This window comes from Microtus oregoni, unplaced genomic scaffold (assembly GCF_018167655.1).
Source record: "Microtus oregoni isolate MIOR12 unplaced genomic scaffold, Mior012 000025F_ref0000491, whole genome shotgun sequence".
NCBI lineage: Eukaryota > Metazoa > Chordata > Mammalia > Rodentia > Cricetidae > Microtus > Microtus oregoni.
In genome coordinates, this window is record NW_024543084.1 from 29,513,651 (window position 1) to 29,533,461 (window position 19,811).

Sequence of the window (19,811 nt, forward strand, 5' to 3'; positions counted from 1 at the left end):
CAGGAATGAATTTTCAGTACTCACTGAAATTCCCTCCCGATACTGTCTTATGTGTTTCTGCATTTTATTATTTTAGTTCGCAACTTGGTATTCCTTACTGTAATTCATGCCTCCACTCTGGAAGAAAGGTAATCTGTCGAGGCTGGCCCCTGACAATTATAACAATGAGAATTTCCAGCTAAACATGTTCAAGGCATCTGATTTCCTGTAGAAACACAGAGAAAAAATATTGATATCTGTGACTGTCACCACACTTCCAACTTCAGTTGAGTAGTTCTGAGGGGCCTATAACATGGAAATGTATATTTCCTCAGCATTAAATTACTTTTATTCATGCATTAATTCGTTTATATGCATGTGTGTGTGTGTGTGTGCGCGTGCAGGTGTGTATAGAAGCCAGGGACTGAAATTGTCTTTTATCATTTTCACCTTGTTTTATGAAATATAAAATGATGAATATAAAGCTACACTGACCGGTCTGTAAGTTCCAGACCTGTAGTCAAACCCTCCCTCCCCAGTGGTGGAGTAAGTAACAGAGCCAGTGAACCCTTTATAGACAGCAGAACACCTACCTATATAGTTCTGTATATAAAGTCTCTATTCTCAATACTCAACAGAACACAGAGCATACACAATGAACTAAATATTGCACACAAAGTGCAAGAGGTAAGTAATGGAACTAGCACCACAAGATTCCAATGTGAACTTATTACAAAGTATGCCTTTGAAAGTTAGCTAAATTAAGCTGTTTGAAGTCACTTTCAGAATGGCAGACACTTTTCAGACAAAAATCAAGGAAAGATGGATGTTTATTTCCTACAAATAAACAGACTAGGAGACAGAAAAGAGAAAAAGGATATTTCAAGTTCTATCAGCTAGATTTCATCCAACAGATATTCTTTCCATGAAAATTCTTAGTGGTTTAAGGAAGCAGAACTTTGAAAGGATATTTTGGGATAGGTCACCAGAGAATTTAACGGGAAGTTCTTTGGATTGCCATATCCAATAGAGCACTATTAAGATTCTGTCTTAATGTATGTATTCCAAGGGCCACCATCTATTCCCTAACTACTGTACCTAAAGAACACCATTTCCAAGGCTAGCTATTCTTTACCAAGTTATTCTATCCTTTTCCCCCTTCAAAACATACTAATATTCCATTTATCACGCTCCTAATGAGAACACAAACCCAGTAAGTAGGACGCAGCTGGAGCACACAGAATGATGCCTAGCACAGTCACTAGAAATTAATTAAATGAACTGATCCATATTACCACTCCAAGCTAATAAAAGATCTCAGAAGTCAAGGTTCATTTTAGTCATAGCAAAAGTCAGAAAATGAATATCTAATTTAATATACAACCCTCAAGAACGGAAAAACACCTGAACCAAACCACCTCAAAATAAAATAAAGCTGCTTAGAAAACCTGACTGCCAAAAATGATGCATAGATACCTCTAGCTTGCAGTAGCAAGCATTACTACAATTAAATTAACATCTGGCTTCCCTGGTAACATAGCAGCTGTCCTGGGCAGATAATACGTAAATCTCCTCTGAGGCATATTATCCTCATTAAAGGAAACAGAGGCGAATCATTTTATTTTTTTTTGTAGGTGAGAAAAAGATATATAGTGCCAAGAAATAAAAATACACAAATGTCAGCAATAGAGGAAAACCAAACTGGAATACACACTGATGGGTATGGCTATTTTGATTACAGACACAATTTAAGTATTTGGAAAGGATCTCTGCAATAGATAATACAGAAATAATAAAAGGGAAAGAGGGTAGAAAGATTTTCAAATAATGAACAAAACCCAGGACAGTAAAAAGAAAGGGTACTTAAGTGCAGATTAGGAAAATTAAATGAGCTGATAGTGCCCTATAGCCACTGTGAACAACTATAAACAATCTCTTTCATTCTGCATACCCAAATAGAAAGAAACTAACCATATGTGGTTAAGTTTAAATGTAACTGATTAAACTTAAATTTAATTATGAGCCAATCTCAAGTCAGAATGACGACATTTAAGATGTACGACGGCTTTAGTGTTAAGATGACACGGACAAGTCCATCGATGCAGTCTTCTGCACAACCTCACTTTACTTTCTCACACAGAAAGAGTCCACAACTGCAAGGCACATATACAGGCATTAACATGGGTTTACTTCCAGCCACTAACACAGGTAAAAATCTAAAATTACATCACAATAGCATGTACCTAACATTAATGAAATGTCATAATACTAACCTAAATATTCCACTTGTGAAATCAAGATTTGTGGTTAAACTATACTTTAAAAAACTTGTTTTAAATGAACATTATCTGCAATTAAAAAGTTATGTTGTCACTTACCTAAAACATGTTATAAAATGTCCATTGCCTCAAAATTAAATAGCAAAAATATTTTCCTTAGACACAGTCCTTATTTCTTTATTTGATAATAAAGAATAAGTAAAGACTGACATTGTCAGTCAAAAGGCTACCTGAACATACAATACACCAGGCACTTCTGGTGAAGGAATGACTAAAATTCAACATACTAAATAAGTTCAAGTCATTCATTTCCTACACACTCCCCAGCTAATCAAAGGGCTTTCTGAGGCAAAGGTGATACAAACTCAATTTAAGAAAGCTGACATGCAACGTAGATCCTTTATCACAACAAAATAATCTACTATTATTCAAAAGTTAAGTAGTATTAGCTAACCTAGAGCAGATGTCAACATGGCTAGGCACTTTGCTATTAATCTTATCACTTAACAGATTCTCAGCAAAGTCTCCTTCCAGTGTTTTTCCATGAGCAATGCAGAAACTGAGCGTGAGCGAAAGTTTAGCACAAATCTTACAACATGCTGAGGGGTCATCATCAAAGCAGCAGCATAATAAATTTGGAGACTACATACTAGACTAAAACAAAATTGCTATGACTTCCTGATGAGTAGCTTATCAGGAAGTCATAAGAAAATTATAAGACTCAGGGACATTGTGATGACACCTGCCATTAATACCTTAAGAGGCAGAGGCAGAGGCAGGCGGTTCTCTTGTAAGTTCTAGCTCAGCATGGTCTAAAACTAAAAGTTCCAGGCTAGCCAAAGCTAAACAATGAGGCTGTCCCATAGCAAATCAAATTAGACCCTAACAACACTTCTGAAACAACAGATGTTAGAACATCCGAGTTACACAACAAGACAATGAATGAGCAACACACGACATTCAAAATGTGCCCTATTAAAAACGAAACTTCAAGAACAAAACTGTAAGGAGCTAGTCCCAAAAACATGCCCTGACTTCTCTAGCTTTTTTTAAGGTTTACTACTAGAAAAGAAAATAGAAAAAAAAAAAGGCAAAATTATCTAGACCATTACTTGTGTTTTACTCACAAAAATGGAGTAAAAGCAGAGAGGGTTCTGGGAAAAAGAAGCAAACATTCCAAATAGAAGCCAATCCCTTCTGGTATTAGTTTGAGCAGAAGTGAGAAAAGCCGGGAAAGTGGGATAAATTATGTAACCACTTTCCTCTCATTACCCAAAAAAATGCATGCACACGGCCAACAATTACCTGGTGCTCTTAGGTGAGCCTTCACTTTTCAGATATAGTTGTAAAGTAGGATCCAATCTCTGGAGTCCTGAGAGCCATGACTGAAATTTTATTTTTCCTATATCTGGTGAAACATATTGGAAAAAGAATGGATTAGGTCCTTACAGCTCGTGTCCACTATGACCAATTTAATATTTCATTTATTATCTTTCAACTTCTCTAGGAGAAGCTCCAGAGATTGCTGTAGAATTCAGCCATTTCTGTATTGTACCATTTGTGCCTTCATTCATTATTTTTATATGATACAAAACAGTCTCAGGTCAGCATATTAAATAGTTACAACTAAGAAAGTCAATGATTCTTGGAAATGTCTTTTAGTTTTCCTTTTCCAATGATTATGTTTTTGTCTTATTTTTCTCTAAAATGACTGTCAACAAAAACCGCAGGGACACACCTTTAATCTCAGGGAGGGGCAGCAGATCTCTGAGAATTCAAGGCCAGCCTGAGGCTAGCCAGGGCTGTGTAGTCAGACCCTGTCTCAGAAACAAACAAAAATCAAGCAAGCAAGCAAGCAAGCAAAACCTACAAGCTCAGATTCATTAAAAACTGCAAAAGACTCAAATACAAAACTGAATTAAAATTATACTTCAGTATAGAAAATCTTAAACACTGCTACCTCAGGATTATATAGTTTATCTAAAGTTTATGTAAAACTAAGAGAAAAGGCACTGTCAAATAACTGCATGCTTCTGAAACACTTAAAGGCAAAAAAAGGTTCAGTTTAGAACAAACATTAGCCTTGAGTACGACAAATGAACAAACTGTCATCTTCTGAGTTCCTACTGACTCTGAGCGTGCAACTGGTCTGTGACAGAACCATTCTTCCTTGGGCAAGTTCAAGTGATCTTCACCTCCTCACTCCCATCCAACACAGTCCTACAACACACAGCGCTCCCCTGACATTCTGTCACTATCCCCACACTTCAGTTAGACAAACTTCCTTATTCAAGTCTACCAGGAAAACAAGACTATGGAATGGGTCTGTGTAGTTATATTCATACAGGAGATACACTGGAAATGTATGCCTACTCCAGTGCATAAAATCTTCATTTGAAGCCTAACAAATCATTCATTCACTACCTTGAATAACTAACTGTGCATGGTGCTAGATGGAACACAGAACACTGGGTATGAAGGCAGGTGCTTTAGCAGAGTGCATTATGCTGCATGTGGGCTTTATGCAACCATTTGTATAGTGAAAGACAAAAGCCTCTTATCAAATACTAATAAAAACTACATCTTCCTCTAAGTGTATAAAACACTACTTAAACACCAGGCATTTTGTCAAGTTTCATTAGTATCCAGGTTAGAATGTAGTAAATCCTAATCTACCCAGTCATAAAAAGCTTAAACTTAAAAAGAACCTTCCCCTATATTTAGGACAAAAATGACAAATAAGTCAGTCCTTGAGAAACAACATATTCAATTAGTAATGATTAGTGCACACTACAGTATACCAGTTTCACAGGAACTGGGACATCAAGCAGGTATGAAATATTCCAGTGAAGCTTCTAACCACCTGAAGTAGCCTGGGTATTTCCTTCCTTCATGTGACATGTTTTGTGTCTGCCTTAGCATATTAGGTGAGGAAGTGTCCTCAACCCACTCTTTCTTTTTTTCTTTTTTTAAACAAAGGCAGTCTTGATGAGAAAGTTAAATTTCTCATGAGCAGCAATTAACATTTTCTTGGTCATACTGTATCACAATCATAAATATACACGGTTATCCCTATTGAGCACTGTTCACTTTTTATACCCACGAGCACCAAAATCACAATTTTAAAATGTTGAAGTCTTTCAGGTTTTTGGACAAGAAAATAAACAATAATTTATAAAGCACATTTCTAGTTCATAGATTGGAACATCGCCATCCCTAATGTTTTTAAAAATTCAAATTTTCAATGACATTTGCTTTATTTTAACGAAGAACTCTGAGCATAAGTTTCTGAGAAATTTTTCAAAAGGCATCTAATTTTCCAATTCAGCGACGCACAACACGATGGGCTTAACATAACTCCAAGGCTGCAGTGCACACGGTGCTCTACATCGTGCAGGCTCTATAGAAACTGCTCAGCACTCAAAGGTTTACGCTGAAGAAATGCAATTCATTAAATCACACATCAGAGTCTGTAACTGATACATCATCAAGAGACCCAACTGGACTCCTTTTTCAGTTCCTTTATGGCTCATTATTAATCTCGCTTTCCGTGTTCCTTTGACCCCCTGTTGCCCCTCCAGTTTCTGTTTTTGAGACAGAGTATCTATACAATTCATGCTGACTTTTGGGATTCAAGCATGTACTACTACGCATGGCTTCCTTTACCTTTAATTTTCTTTGAGTGATAAGATTTGGCTATAATCAAAAAACAAAACAAAACACAGCAAACTAAAACTGCCCATAAAGTTTACTTTTGGAAGAATAATCTCCAAACTACTTCACTGTAATTCCCAGATACCTGTAACTAATAAGCCACAAAGTAAATGCTCAGTGTCCCTCACAAGAAACTCCTGGCACAGAAACACCCTGGCTTTCTGATTTGACAATTTGCATACACATAATGAGATATCCTGGGGATGGAACTAAAGCCTAAATGTGAAATTCATTTGTTTAATGCATACCTTACACACACTAACTGAATGTAATCTTATACAATATTTTAAATAATTTTGTGGATGAAACAAAAGTTCATTTCGATACTGAAGTTTCACATTTCAGATTTCCACAGTAAATGCCCAAACTATAGCCAGAGCACAGCGTTCAAGTTTTCAAATAGGAAGACTTAAGAAGATTGAGTCAGAGGCAATATTCTTGCTTAAAAGCAGACTAACAGAAAGTAAAGAGGAAGCTCTCTGCACATCTAAAGAGAACATTCCTAAAAGATGAAATACATCAAAAGCAGATAGGACATAACATTGCAAGAAAGAAGGCATGTCCATCATCCAGATATCCCTAAGTCCTACACAAACTGAAAGCTACCATTAACAGTTTAGAGCACTTAGCAAAAACAAGTGATTTTCTTCAGAATCTCATTAGGTATTAAATTAATAAATAAACTGCATATATCCAGCAGCTTCACATTAAGACATGCAATTAACACTGCCTAACAGTACAAGTGACTCATTCAAGGTTTTAACAAAACAGCCCATAGCACATGGAATTAGTGGTAATAAAGAGGGGACACTTCCCAGAAGAATGAACTGTTATTTAATAAACAAAGTAGAAGAAAACAAAACCCTAATAGTACTGTCCCAAAAAAAGAAATAAAACACTAGCTAGTTCAAGGGGATCTGCAAGAAAATGCTGTATTTAGAGACAGGGATAGAGAAGTTCATAAAGCTAGAAAGAAAAAGTTCAATCCAGAGGTGAACCTGGGAAATCAGTATGGAAGGACAAAAAAAAAATCACATGACATTCACTGAAACTGAAGTATTCAAGAGGCATGCAAAATAATGACCTAACAGCTGCCTTAGCACCCATGACTTTCCACCTAAAGTTTACATTAAATCTTTTTGTTGTCCCGATACCTGAATCTTTTCTTCTCACTATACTGAGTTTGACTTTAAGCCAGGCACCACACTCACTTCCAAGAACCTGCCTCTATCAGTTAATACTGATACTCTAAATGGTCAGCATCCCTTTTTTTGTCAGAAAAACCAACCCACATGGCACAATAACCCCATCCCCACCCTCCTCAAAATAGACATTTGCACCCCTCTTGCCAACTGGCTCAAGGCCACGCCCACTCTCATCACCACTAGTCCAGGTGTTTTTTCAAGCTTTCACTTCCCACACATTCTCACCTCCTACAGACTTGCCCACATGAACAGGAATACCATGAGGCTCTGACCCAAACAAATTCAATATGCATCCCATTGGCTCCACTGTTTGTTCAAGGCTGTGTAACAAGATACAGGTTACAGGCTAAGTTCTTCATATAAAAATGCATATCGTTGGCCACCCCTAAAAAGCAACACAAAGGCAGAGCAGGATGGACACGGAGGTCATACTATCCTTGAAATTCAGAATCAAGCTAACCCCCCCCCTTCTCCCTCTCCCCTTTTCCAAGCTGCTCTTATGTCCTGAACTTAATGAATCCTTTGAGAGAATCATAATAGATCATTCCAGAGTAAGGGCTTTTGGAAAAACCAGAGAAATTACAATGTCTCTACTATCTCTAGGAACAAAATGGTAGTGTTGTTTCCCTAATACTGTTAATATAAAAACAAGTTAATATCTAACCATGAATCCATTAACTTTAAAATTAAAAACTGCTGTGTGTAATGGGGTCCACCTTTAATTCCAGCACCAGGGAGGCAGAGGCAGGTGGATCAATGTGAATTTGAGACCAGTCTGGTCTACATAATAAGTTCCAGAACAGCTAGGGCTATGCACAGAAACCCTGTCTCAAAACCCCAAATGAATAGAGGATGGAGAGACGGCAAGTTGCTGTTCTTCCAAAGAACTAAGACTCCCAGCACCCACGTGGTAGCTCACATCTGTCAATAATTCGAGTTCTGAGGCTTTTGACACCCTCACACAGACATACTTGCAGACAAAACACCAATAAACATAAAAGAACCTATAATTGCTTCTTCTGTCTTTCCCAAAACATCCCTTAGAAAAAGCATAACAAAGATTTTAGTTATTGTTCTGAGTTTTAAACGACAACAATGTACTTTCCAAAAAATTCAATTTTCTTTTGAGCCAAACACACACACTTCAACAGCACACTGATTGGTTTTGTTTGAAGTACCTGGCATGTTACAGATGTGTTGTAATTACTTAAAAGAACAAATGAAGAAAAGACATCTATTCACACATTCATTTTGTAATCATCACTACTGCTGACTATGAACCTACCACCAGAGTCAATTACTTCACTGAATACCAGGGAGAAGCAAAATCAGTTATGAACCCAGTCCTCAAATATGACTCCTGACCTGTCTAGTCAAAGACTATCAGATTTCTCACGAATGCCTGGGTATTCTATTTAGGAAAAAAAAAAAAAAAAAACCCCACCATAATACAGTAAGATTTGGTGATAAATTTCAAAGGACTCCCAATGTTAAGAAATCCAGACTCAATATGGCAAATAAAATACGGAAATGGGTAAATTTCTAAAATTTGTTGGTTTTATAATGAGAGCTTGAGAGATGACCAGTGTGGTGGTTTGAATGCAACTGGTCCCCCTATCTTACAGGATTTTTTAAAAATGATACAAGGTTTCAAGTGATTAGGTATCCTAAAAAGCTTAAAATCCATTAAAGCCAGTGAATTTTTCACTCTACCGCTCTAAAAGCAATCAATTAAAAAGGTTTCAATGACTATGGAAGAAAGTTTCTGATCTGTGCATAGAACAGCAATAAACAAATGAAAGAAGGTCACCAAATGACAAAGGTCATTTTTCTCATATTTCTGTAGTATTGAGAATGAACACAGGTCCCAGGTTTTTCCACGCATGCTAAGCAAGGGGCCTAAAACTGACTGATCTTTGTCCAGCTTGGGCAGTGGCGCACGCCTTTAATCTCAGCACTTGGGAGCCAGAGATAGGCGGATCTCTGTGAGTTTGAGGCCAGCCTGGTCTAGAAGTGCTAGTTCCAGGACAGGCTCCAAAACTACAGAGAAACCCTGACTTAAAAAAAACAAAAACCAACCAACCAAAACAAAACAACCAAACATACCACAAAAACTCCCACCCCCCCCCAAAAAAGAAAAGAAAACATAGAAGTCACTAAAGTGAAGGCAATGCCTCTATAAGATTATGAGTTAAGTATCAAGTGGGTTAGCAGCAACCTTGGAAATTTTTCGTATGACTCTTTGTGAAAGCACGGCAGAAGTCCGTACAAAAACCTGAGAAGAGGCACTAAGTTTATGGAGCAATCAGAATAAATAATAGAAATAACAAATATAAGTAATCAATAAGTAACAATCCCAAGCACTTACATTAAGCAGCAACTCATCTTTTGTTTTAAGAGGAAAATTCTTGTCTTCCTTTTCAACCTGTACATCTTCCTCTCCATCCGACAGCACTGGAGGAAGTGATACACAGGAAGAAGATGAAGATGAGGATGAAGAAGAGGAGCTTGAACTATCCGAATCTGTTTCACTGTAGAGGCAGAGTTGAAAACCGGGTCAGGTACCATCATAATTAAAATCTTGTTTCAAGTAGGAAACAATTTACTTCCTCTTGCTTATCTAATTCAAAAGCTAACATTTCAAAATGACTTTGTTGTTGTTGTTTGAGACAGGGTTTCTCTTTGTAGCTCTGGCTGTCTTGGAACCAGAGATCCTCCTGCCTTGTCTCCCTGGCATTAAGGGTGTGCCTCTACACTGGGTTCATTCTGTCCATTTTAAAATCCAGTGGGATGAAGAACAGTTGTGGGGAGAGGCCATTTTTGACATTGGATATATACTATTACAGACATATGGACCCTCTCTGGGCTAAGAGTGTTACATGTTATAAATCTCTATGACTTCAATTATGCACGTGACAATCAGTGACTAATGGTAACTCTACGTAAAGCACCTGTCTGAGACCACTTAATTCAACTGAGTTTATTTTCAATCATCACTTTGGGATTCTTCAAAGTTGCCATGGTGACCATTAACTATAAAAACTTCTTTGGTTCTAGAAGATTCAAGAAACTAGTAAAACCTCCCCCTCCCTAAGGTTGTAAGAGCAGTGAACTGCTGGGTAGAGATTTCTAGAGCTGCTGCCACACAGCAAGAAGCTCCAGAGACACAGCTTTTGTCACCGAGGTGGCATGGGCTTTTCCATGAGACAGCTGCCTTTGCTCCTATAAATGCAATGTCTCACTACACTAGACTTGGGAGGAACTGTTTCTTGTGGGCTTGTTACTGGTGTACTACCTGAGATCAAGACATGTCTGCTTGGGGGCTGGAGAGATGGCTCAGTGGTTAAGAGCATTGCCTTCTCTTCCAAAGGTCCTGAGTTCAATTCCCAGCAACCACATGGTGGCTCACAACCATCTGTAATGAGGTCTGGTGCCCTCTTCTGGCCTGCAGACATACACACAGACAGAATATTGTATAAATAAATAAATAAATATTAAAAAAAAAAAGACACGTCTGCTCATGTCTCCTCGGAAAATGTCACACAATTACCAAAAACTTGAAATCAATGATCTAGTAAAAAATATTATTTACGCTGGAACTTAATCCCAGCAGAGGCAGGCGAATCTCTGAGTTTGAGGTCAGCCTGGTCTACAAAGAGTATTCCAGGACAGCCAAGAATACACAGAGAAACCCTGACTCAAAAAACAAAAACAAAACAGTAAACAAACAAACAATTATCTACCTAGCACACAGGAAAAGACTTGTATTTTTTTTTCAATTTTTTTTTTTTCATTTCTTCAAACATTTGAACCCTCTGCCACAAAAGATCAGAAACCATTTCCCAGCACTAAGCTCTGCTATGCTTCTCTTCCAGTCTGGCTCCTGATCAGCCTCTTGTTATCAGTCTCTCAGCAGCTCAGGCTCTCATTACAAGATGACCACCATCTTAGATCTTCGACTGTCCCAAGCTCTTCATACCCAGTTCAGCTCCCTCCTCAACTTTTAGCACCTCTCCCTCAACTGGAAACTGTGGAATGTGGGGGCCAGCCACGATAATCTAAATCTGGGCAGGTCACCCAAAGGAAGTTCTTTACTTCCAACCATTATCACCTGGGACTGGCCATGGATGAACTGAAATGGAGTCTGGGGTCTCAATAGTTTACCCTGAGACAAGGCCTGGCTGCAGGTGGAACCGCAGGCCAAGACTGCCCAACCCCCAACCAAGAGCAGACCATTCAAAGAAAATGCCTGACATTCGAAGAGCTGTAGACAGACACCTGCCAGCACACCTCAACAGGACACCCCTAAGCAAATGTCAGACAATCAGGGGTCCTACACCTCAGAGACCCCTAACCCCCACCTCTATTACTATAAAAACCCTATTTTAATTGAGCTCGGGGCTCTCCTGTTATTCCAATACTTTGGACCTAATTAAAATAAAAGCTCTTTGCTTTTACATATGGGGCTCGGTCTCCTTGTTGGCTTTTGTGGGGACCCCACGGATTTGGGCATAACAGAAACCACTCTCCCTGGTCTCAGTCAGTGGTTTTTCTAAAAATGCCACATCTCCCCATCATGTGCCTATCTTGTCCACCTCTCAGAACCCCCTCGCCCTGTGGTCAAGGTATTTGGAAAACATCCTATATTTTGGCTCTTCTTCCATTAAGAAGAGCACAGAGAGTAAATTTCTCTGGAAAGCATAGAGCCCCAAATACCAAGAAACTTTGTGCGCAAATTGTAACATTATCAAGCAGCTATGAGAGGAGCAAGGTGGTGGGCACGTGTACAATCCTGCACTTGGGACCAAGGAGAGGCAGAAGTTCACCATCATCCTCGCAGGCCACAGTGTGAGACCAGTCTGGCCTCCATGAGACCTTTTCTGGAAGATAAGTCAACTTTGAAACATACAGCAATCCTTTTCCTGTCTGCCAACTCTTAAGATTTGAAAAAAGTGGACTCGATGAAAAAAACAAAGTGGCAATTCCAAACTGAAACAAAATTCATGTCGTAACTCTGAAGTACATGCTAAGCTTGGATGTTATGAGAACAATCTACAAACACCGGGTTTTCTACGGAGAACAGGTTACTCCTTCTACTTGTGCCTTTGCGTACTGTCAAGTAGGGGAGGGACGTGGGAAGGCGATGCTGCCAGCCGGGGTACCGGATCCCGGAGCGCACGTGCGCACCCAGCATCAGCAGCGCCGCCCCGCAGAGCGCGCGCGCCGACCACGACCTAGGCCCCTGGCCCCCCACACCCCGTCCCGGCAGCCCCGGGGCGCGCGTGCACTCGACCTGTCCGAATCCGAGTCCGAATCCGATGAATCCGAGGCCTGCAGGGCTGGCGGCGGCTCCGCGGCGTCCGGGCCGGTGACGCAGGCCTCGCTTAGGGGCGACCGGTCGAGCTGCGGCGGGTTTCCGTCGGCGTCGGCGCTCGGGGCTGGCGGTTGCTCCCCTGCCGGCGGGGCCTGCTCCGCCTGCTCGGCTTCCCGGGGCTCCTCAGGTGCCGCCGGTGCCGCGGGCCCCTGGCCGGAGCTGCCGAACTTGAGCGTCTGCAGCTGCGCGGCAGCCTCCACCACCTCCATGGCGCCGCGCGGGCCTCCTCGGCGGACGCGCTCGCCTCCTCGGCGGGGGCTGCGGCTGCGAGTGCTGCGGCGGCGGCGGCGGCGACGACGGCAGCCGCGGCACCAAAACTCGCGCGTCTCTCAGGTAACAGCACGCGGAGGGGATGGACACGCCCCCGGCGCAAGCGCCGGACTTCCGGAAGTCGGGTGACGTCACGCGGCGAGAGGCGGGTTCCGGGAGCTGGAGGGTTGTAAGTACTTAGACAGCTTGGCTTCCGCGCGGTCCTAAGTCCGCTGGTTTCCATCTCTGCTGCTCATGAGCTCGCGCTAAAGCTTGGATTTCCAGGCATAGGTATGAACCAAGGATTATAGCACTAGTTTCTGTACATAACAATCTTCGCCAGAGAGTCTTGAAAAGACACTCTTAGTGAGTTCTTGAAAGTTAAATGAACATGAAAACCACTTTACATTCTCACCATAAAAGAAAGAAAAATTACTATTTTCCTCTAAAAGGGCACAGCAGCAGTGAAGGTATTTTTCTGTTTATGTTATGGTAATGTCTTTATCATACTGGATGCCGCTTCAAAGAAAGAGTAGGATGTAGGGTTCAAACCTAGTGTCCTCTAGACAGATAGGCACTAGAAGCACGAGGGTCTTCAATCTGATGCGTCAATAATAATATTGTAACAATTTACTAGGCATGCATATTATGAAAGACTATATAAAATTTTATATATTATTTACCGGCAATTTCTTGGGGAGTTCCATAGTAGACTCTCAGTTAAATTAAAGGAAGATGTAACCCAGGAGTCCCTACAATTCAGTAGAAAATTTAAAAACAGAGGGAAACTCTAGGAGATAATTGAGGTACGGCATTGAAGATTCAAGAGCACAACAATGGGAAGTCATGATTGGTGGGCTGTGTTCCTACCATTTTCTTCTTAAAATATACAACCTGTTGTAACTAAATCTCAGTTTTCTTATCTGTAAAATGCAGACAAAATACTATCTCATTTAGTCTATGGAACATTAAATATGGTTGTATGGAGAAGAATGACTTGTCTAACATGCATTCAGTGTGCAGAAATTCCTTCAAGGTTCATCAAAACATGGATTTATGAATAAGATGTATCATTGATAATGATTAATATTGAAGATATATACAGCTGAATTTTAGAAGGAAAATTTTACTCAGAATAATCCTCTAGACAGAAAAAAAATGTCATATTTTTTCAGAAATTAGATATTGGCAGTCTAAACTATGGTTTAAGTTAATAAGGTAGAGTAAATGGCAATTCAAAATATTAATACTGTAACAAGGTGCTATAAAATCTGTGACTTAGGAAAGAACAAAGAAGTTGGTATCGTCAGCCTAGCGGTGGTGGTGCACGCCTTTAATCCCAGTACTCGGGAGGTAGAGGCGGGCAGATCTCCGTGAGTTTGAGACCAGCCTGGTCTACAAGAGGTTCCAGGACAGGCTCCAAAGCTACACAGAAACCATGTCTTGGAAAAAAACAAACAGGCAAAGTTGGCATTGTTTAAAAAACTGGAGAGGTTGGAAAAGTCTAATGAGTGTGTGAACCTGAGTCTGCGGAAAAACCAGCACAGCCAACTGAGAAAAACAGAGGAATGTAAACATAGGAGACTGCCATTCACTAGAGAGGTTAGGACAGTTCCAGAACTCGTTTGTGCGATCCAGGCTTGTTTCCTTAGCATCGGTGAGCAATGCACACTCTGTAACCTGTGTGTGCACGAAGATGGAGGACACAAGATGATGAATTCATGGTTCAGTTGGAAAGATAAGTGGCAAAGCAAGATACTCCTACATGTAGTAGAGGAAGGGACTCTAGAAGCACATACTGTGGCAGAGAGATGCAGAGATGGGGAAACTGAGAGGAGAGAAGAAGTATTCAGTCCGGGAAATACTGTGACAGGAAGATTCATGGGAGCCAGAAACCTGGCTCAGGCATCCGTGAAGATCCTTGTTACAGATCACTTTGACATTGCTGGCCTCAGGGATTTCCAGAAAACAAGACCTCTTCTACAAAGATGCAACTTTCTTGACCCTTAGAAGAACAGCTTCAACTTGTCTCTGTGAAGCGACCATTTTGTAACTGACCCCATCAAATTTAAAAGTAAGAAAAGGGAGAGAGGATCAAAGAGCCTGGGCGTGGTCTCCAGGTGGGGCTTGGCTAATCCATAGCTCACACAGCTGACTATACGTGCCTTTCTGGCCTTCCAGTGTCCTGTGCAGTGCTGGAGCGTGACTGCAGGACCTCAGACAGTTGCTTAACTCATTTATTCTTCTGCTGAGCCGTGCGCCCAGCCTTACACGGTCCATCTTGTCAGACCAGAGGAAAATGGGTGAGTTCCTATCAGTGCCTAAGATCATCTTTGACAGAAATGGAAGCTAAGTGAAGAGTTGGCCCCCGGGATAGCTAGGGAACCCCAGGACTTCCCAATACCCACCCAGTATTGCAGACTGCTTTTCCACGAATTTGGTGGTGAGATAGACCTTTAAAGAGATCCATGGCTATGTTAATCTGGGATAATTTAACAAAAGAGAATTGAAAAGAATCAAACAATTTCCTGCTGAAGTCCTAGATATTTGCACTAACATTTAAAAAAAATATCTGAATAGCTTGGGTTTCAGGCTCCGTGTGATCTAGATGCTGCTTCTCTTATTTTCATCTTCCACTTCCCCCGCTCCTTGTGCCCCATGGTTTCTGGTTGGGAAGCCCTTCAGCCTAGCAGATTTATTCTCCACGTATGACAAAATTTTTCATTTGCTGCTATCTCTTCTCTGCATAATAACAAGAATTGGTTACTCAATTTATCCAGGTAAATGGAACATCCAGAAGAGATGACTGGTCTTTCAGCCTTACTACTCAAGCATCAGTCATTGCCTAAATTATTGCTCATTATTTTCTACCAAATCATACTTATCTTCAAGTTGTACATATGGGATTATATATTATTTATTATATTTATTATTCTTTATTGTCTCCTTTTTGCTTAAGAATGAAGTCTCATGAATCTAAGAACTTCTTGTCTACATTATAACAAATATTATGAAGATTTTTTTTGGGGGGTGGCCTTATAAGACAGGATTTCTCTGAGTAACAATCATGGCTATCCTGAAACTTGTTTTGTAGACCAGGTTGGTCTTAAACTCACAGAGATCTGCTTGCCTCTACCTCCCAAGTGCTGAAATTAAAGGCATGAACTACCATGCCTGGCACTTTAAAAATGTCTGTCTTGTGTGTGCACATGTATACAGGTAGGTGCCTACGGAGGGCAGAGGAAAATGTGAAAGAACCCATTCTCTTCTCCCACTGTGGATTCTGGGCATTGAACTCAACTCAACAGGCTTGACAACGAGGGAGTTTACCCACTGTGCCATCTTTCCAGTCCTCAAAAGACTTTTGAATGGAAGAATGAAAGAGAAACATAAAATGTTGTTAGGCAATCACAGTAAGAACAGTGGCTCACAGATAACACCAGAGAGCAGACCACAGTCAGCCATTCACATTAAATTAATAAAGCAGTATCTAAGAAAGCCACTATTGCTGATTGAAAAAAAAAACTCTCTAGTTTCTGATAGGGACAGTCTGGGTTTTAGTAAAAGAGTAGCTATCTGTACCTGTGCCTGTCTTTGAAATAGGTCACTCTTTCATAATTAGTACTTTTTCTAGGTGCTTGAATGTTTCAAAATGTCCTGAATTTACCTCCAGTACTTCCGGCAACTTCCTGACTACTGCATTACTTCTAATAGCTGCTAAACTTAGCCTGAAGTGATTAGCCCAAAGGCTAACTCTAACTTTTTAGAGTCTGAGTACCTGACAGTAAAATTTAGAGAAGAGAATTTTTCTTAGGTTGAATTACAGGTCAAAGACCAAATCCTGTTTCAAAATGACACATTTTTTTAATATGTGAAAATAAAATTTAGGAAAACAATTTATCAGATATGCCATTCTTTCTACACTGTTTAGACTGAAAAATTGCATTATAAAGAAAACAAACACAGGCAAAACAACCCTAACTAGTTTTAAAGGCCATTTCCCTGCACTGTGTATGTTGCTGTTCAAAATGTAGAAGGAGGTTGGCACTTGTCCCAGGACACTGCTAGAACCTTGGGCCTTGCCCCAGACCTTCTACCTTAAATCTGTCTTTTAATTGCATGTGGTGGCTCCTACCTGTAATCCCAGCACTCGCTGGGACAGTAAAGCAGAAGCATCCCAGGGAGGAGTCTAAGAGGGCAGGAGCATCCTAGTGAGTTTAAGGCTGGTTATTGTAGCCTTGGTAAGCGCCTACTTCAAAACCAAAAACCAGGGCTAGGGAAGTAGCTTAATCAATAAAGGGCTTGCTCATGCAAGTGTGAAGGTCCAAGTGCCATCCCTGAAACCCACCTAAAAATAAAAAATAAACAAACTAGATGAGAAAGAAAGAAAGAAGAAAGAAAGAAAGAAAGAAAGAAAGAAAGAAGAATAATAAAGTCTGGTGTCATGCATATTCATGACTTCTCTGAGGAGGATATAGGCAGACCTTGTGCTCGCTTGCCAGGCAGCCTAGCTCTGAGCAGTAAGGTCTAGGCTAGCGAGAATCACCGTCCAATAAAGAAGACCATGCCCATGCGGTGAGGAGAACAGGGCTCTGAAAATCTTACTGTTGGCTAACACACGTACTTGGTTAGCTACAAGCTCCTCAATATCCCACATCCAAAGTGCTCAGCATCTCTGGCTCGAGCTTCTCCTTTGGTCCCTGTTCTGACAGTGAGCCCACTGCCTTCTAGTCAGTCACCATGTGCAAAGTCCCAGCCTTGCAAATATGCTGAGTGATTTGCTCTGAGCCACTGGTTTTCTCTGCCTGCTATTTAGTCATTCAGTCAGCCAATCAACAAATCCTTTTGGAGTGTAACCTAGACACTGGAAAGGCTCTGACTAAGTAAATCAAAAAGCTCATGTGCTCCCAGAATCACAAAAAAATGTCATTCTGCCCCAAACCTATTCCCTCATGGATTGCCCTTAGGGCCCTTAGAAGGCTGGCGTCAGCTGTTTTGTGCCGGCTCATTCACGTCAGTGCAGGACAGCCTGTGTTTCCCACAGATGCGACAAGGATCCATGAACGCAGTGAAGTGTTTTAGGAACCCGTCAAGGAGGAGATAAAAAAGGTTGAGGTTCCAGACTCCCTGTGTACTTTGGAGTTCTAGTAAGACTTCATTTGCATCAAGCATTTAATCTCAAAAGTACAAGAGCATGAACAAGTTCGTGTCTGAGTCCATAGCTAGACGTTTCATGTGATCTGGTTTCAATTTCCATTGTTTTTGAAGCCAGAAACATTTGGCGATGACAGTGATTGCTTCCTGACCACTTCAGTGTGTATAGGGACATGAGTAGACACATGTGCAGTTCAGATTGAAGCCTGTGCTGTCTTTAATGCCCATGAGAAGTTTGCTAATCCTTGTCGCCTAATGCTAAGAACAGGCTGTGTGATGTCTTGGCTGAGTCACTGCTTGTACTTGGATGGACTCCATCACTAAGGTGAAGTCAAATTCTGATTTTTGACACAGAATAATAGAGTAGGGGAAAGTGAGGCACGAGTGTTAGTGTTTCTTCCCCAAGCAGTTTACTGGATGTGATCATTAGTGTTCACAGACTTTAGGATGACCTGGGGGATGGCCTCTGGACGTGTAGGGAGATTTCTGCCTCCTCCCTGCCACTGCCTCCCATTTCCCTCCCCCTCCCCCAATCAACTCCCCCTCCCTCACCAGCCCGAAGATCAGTCAGGGTTCCCTGACCTGTGGGAAGTCCAAGGACCTTCCACCTCCTTCCAGGTCTAGTAAGGTGAGCATCCAAACAGCCTAGGCTCCCACAAAGCCAGTACGTGCAGTAGGATCTAAACCTAGTGCCATTGTTCTTGACTTCTCAGCAGTCGAGGGGGATATCTTGAGCACTTTAACTAATTGGGCAGACTCAGTCACCACAGGCTTTTAAGTGGGAGGGTCAGGGGATAAGAAGATAGGGAAGTTTAGGATGAGAAGGTTGTGCACAAGCTTATTAGTATACTATTTCCAGTGGAGAGAAGGGACAGTGGAAAGCTCTCAACAGTGGGGTGACATCAGTGTCAACAGCAGGCTGGTCAAGCAATGCGCACAAAGGGAGCACAGGCCTCTTAAGACCATTGCAGACTGGGCACATAGCTGTCCAGGGACTGAGAACTCCAGTGTCTTCAGGAAGAAAAGCCAAGTTCCCAGGAACTGAAAGCTCAACTACTTCCTGATCTAGTCTCAGCCCCCGGGCAAGGACACAGGCCTGAGGCTGGTGCCACAAGGGGCAGCAGTTGCACCAGGGTTACCCAAGGCCTTGGCCTAGGTGGCTGGATGACCACTGAGGGTGAGAGACAGACAGATATACCATGCAGAAAGAGCTTGGGTGTCATGTTTCTTTAGTGGGTTATGGAGGAGGAAGGAAAGGGGAGAGAAGAGAGAGAGGCAGAAGCTGCTTCTTCAGAAGAAGGGCTGACAGAGAGGAGAGAGAGAAAGAGAAGGGGGGAGGGAGGGAGAAGCTGAAGAGAAGGCAGGAGATTTGCTTGCTTCACTGAAAGGAGTGGGGGAGTTTGGGAGTGGGCGCTTGTCTCTTAAAGGGGCCAGGTACCCAGGTGTTAGACCAGGCCAGCAGATTACAATACTAGGTTTCTTTTGTCTTTCCATCAAGGTCTCTGAAAACCTTACGTGGTGGTAGCTCTCAATCAGTTCCCATCTCATGTTTTCACAGAAAGGTTGCCACTCTGTTCCTAAAACTGAGCAGTAACTCACTGAGGGCTTCCTTTTCAGAGAGCCAGAGCTCAGTTTCTTTCACCCCACTCCAGGCAGCTCACAGCTACCTGTAATTCTAGCTCCAGGGGATCTGATGCTCTCCTGTGACATCCCAGAGCATCTCTATGCATGTACACATACACACACATGCATGCACGCACACACACACACACACACACACATACATACACGCGCGCACACCATGCACACACATGCACACGCACGCACTAAACTTCAAAAAAAAAGGAGTAACTCGCT

General features: G+C 41.5%; 1 protein-coding gene across 1 annotated transcript in view; it reads right to left on the reverse strand.

Annotated features, from left to right (window-relative positions):
* The window catches only part of Naf1 (nuclear assembly factor 1 ribonucleoprotein), a 32,490-nt gene extending 19,590 nt beyond the window's left edge, over nucleotides 1-12,900 (reverse strand). Inside the window, exons 1-2 of the mRNA XM_041674787.1 lie at nucleotides 12,471-12,900; nucleotides 9,546-9,708 (exon numbers count right to left, since the gene is read on the reverse strand). Of these exons, the coding sequence (XP_041530721.1) occupies nucleotides 9,546-9,708; nucleotides 12,471-12,760 (453 nt within the window). The 5' untranslated portion in view covers nucleotides 12,761-12,900. The remainder of the gene's footprint in view (nucleotides 1-9,545; nucleotides 9,709-12,470) is intronic.
* Nucleotides 12,901-19,811: the final 6,911 nt, after the last annotated feature.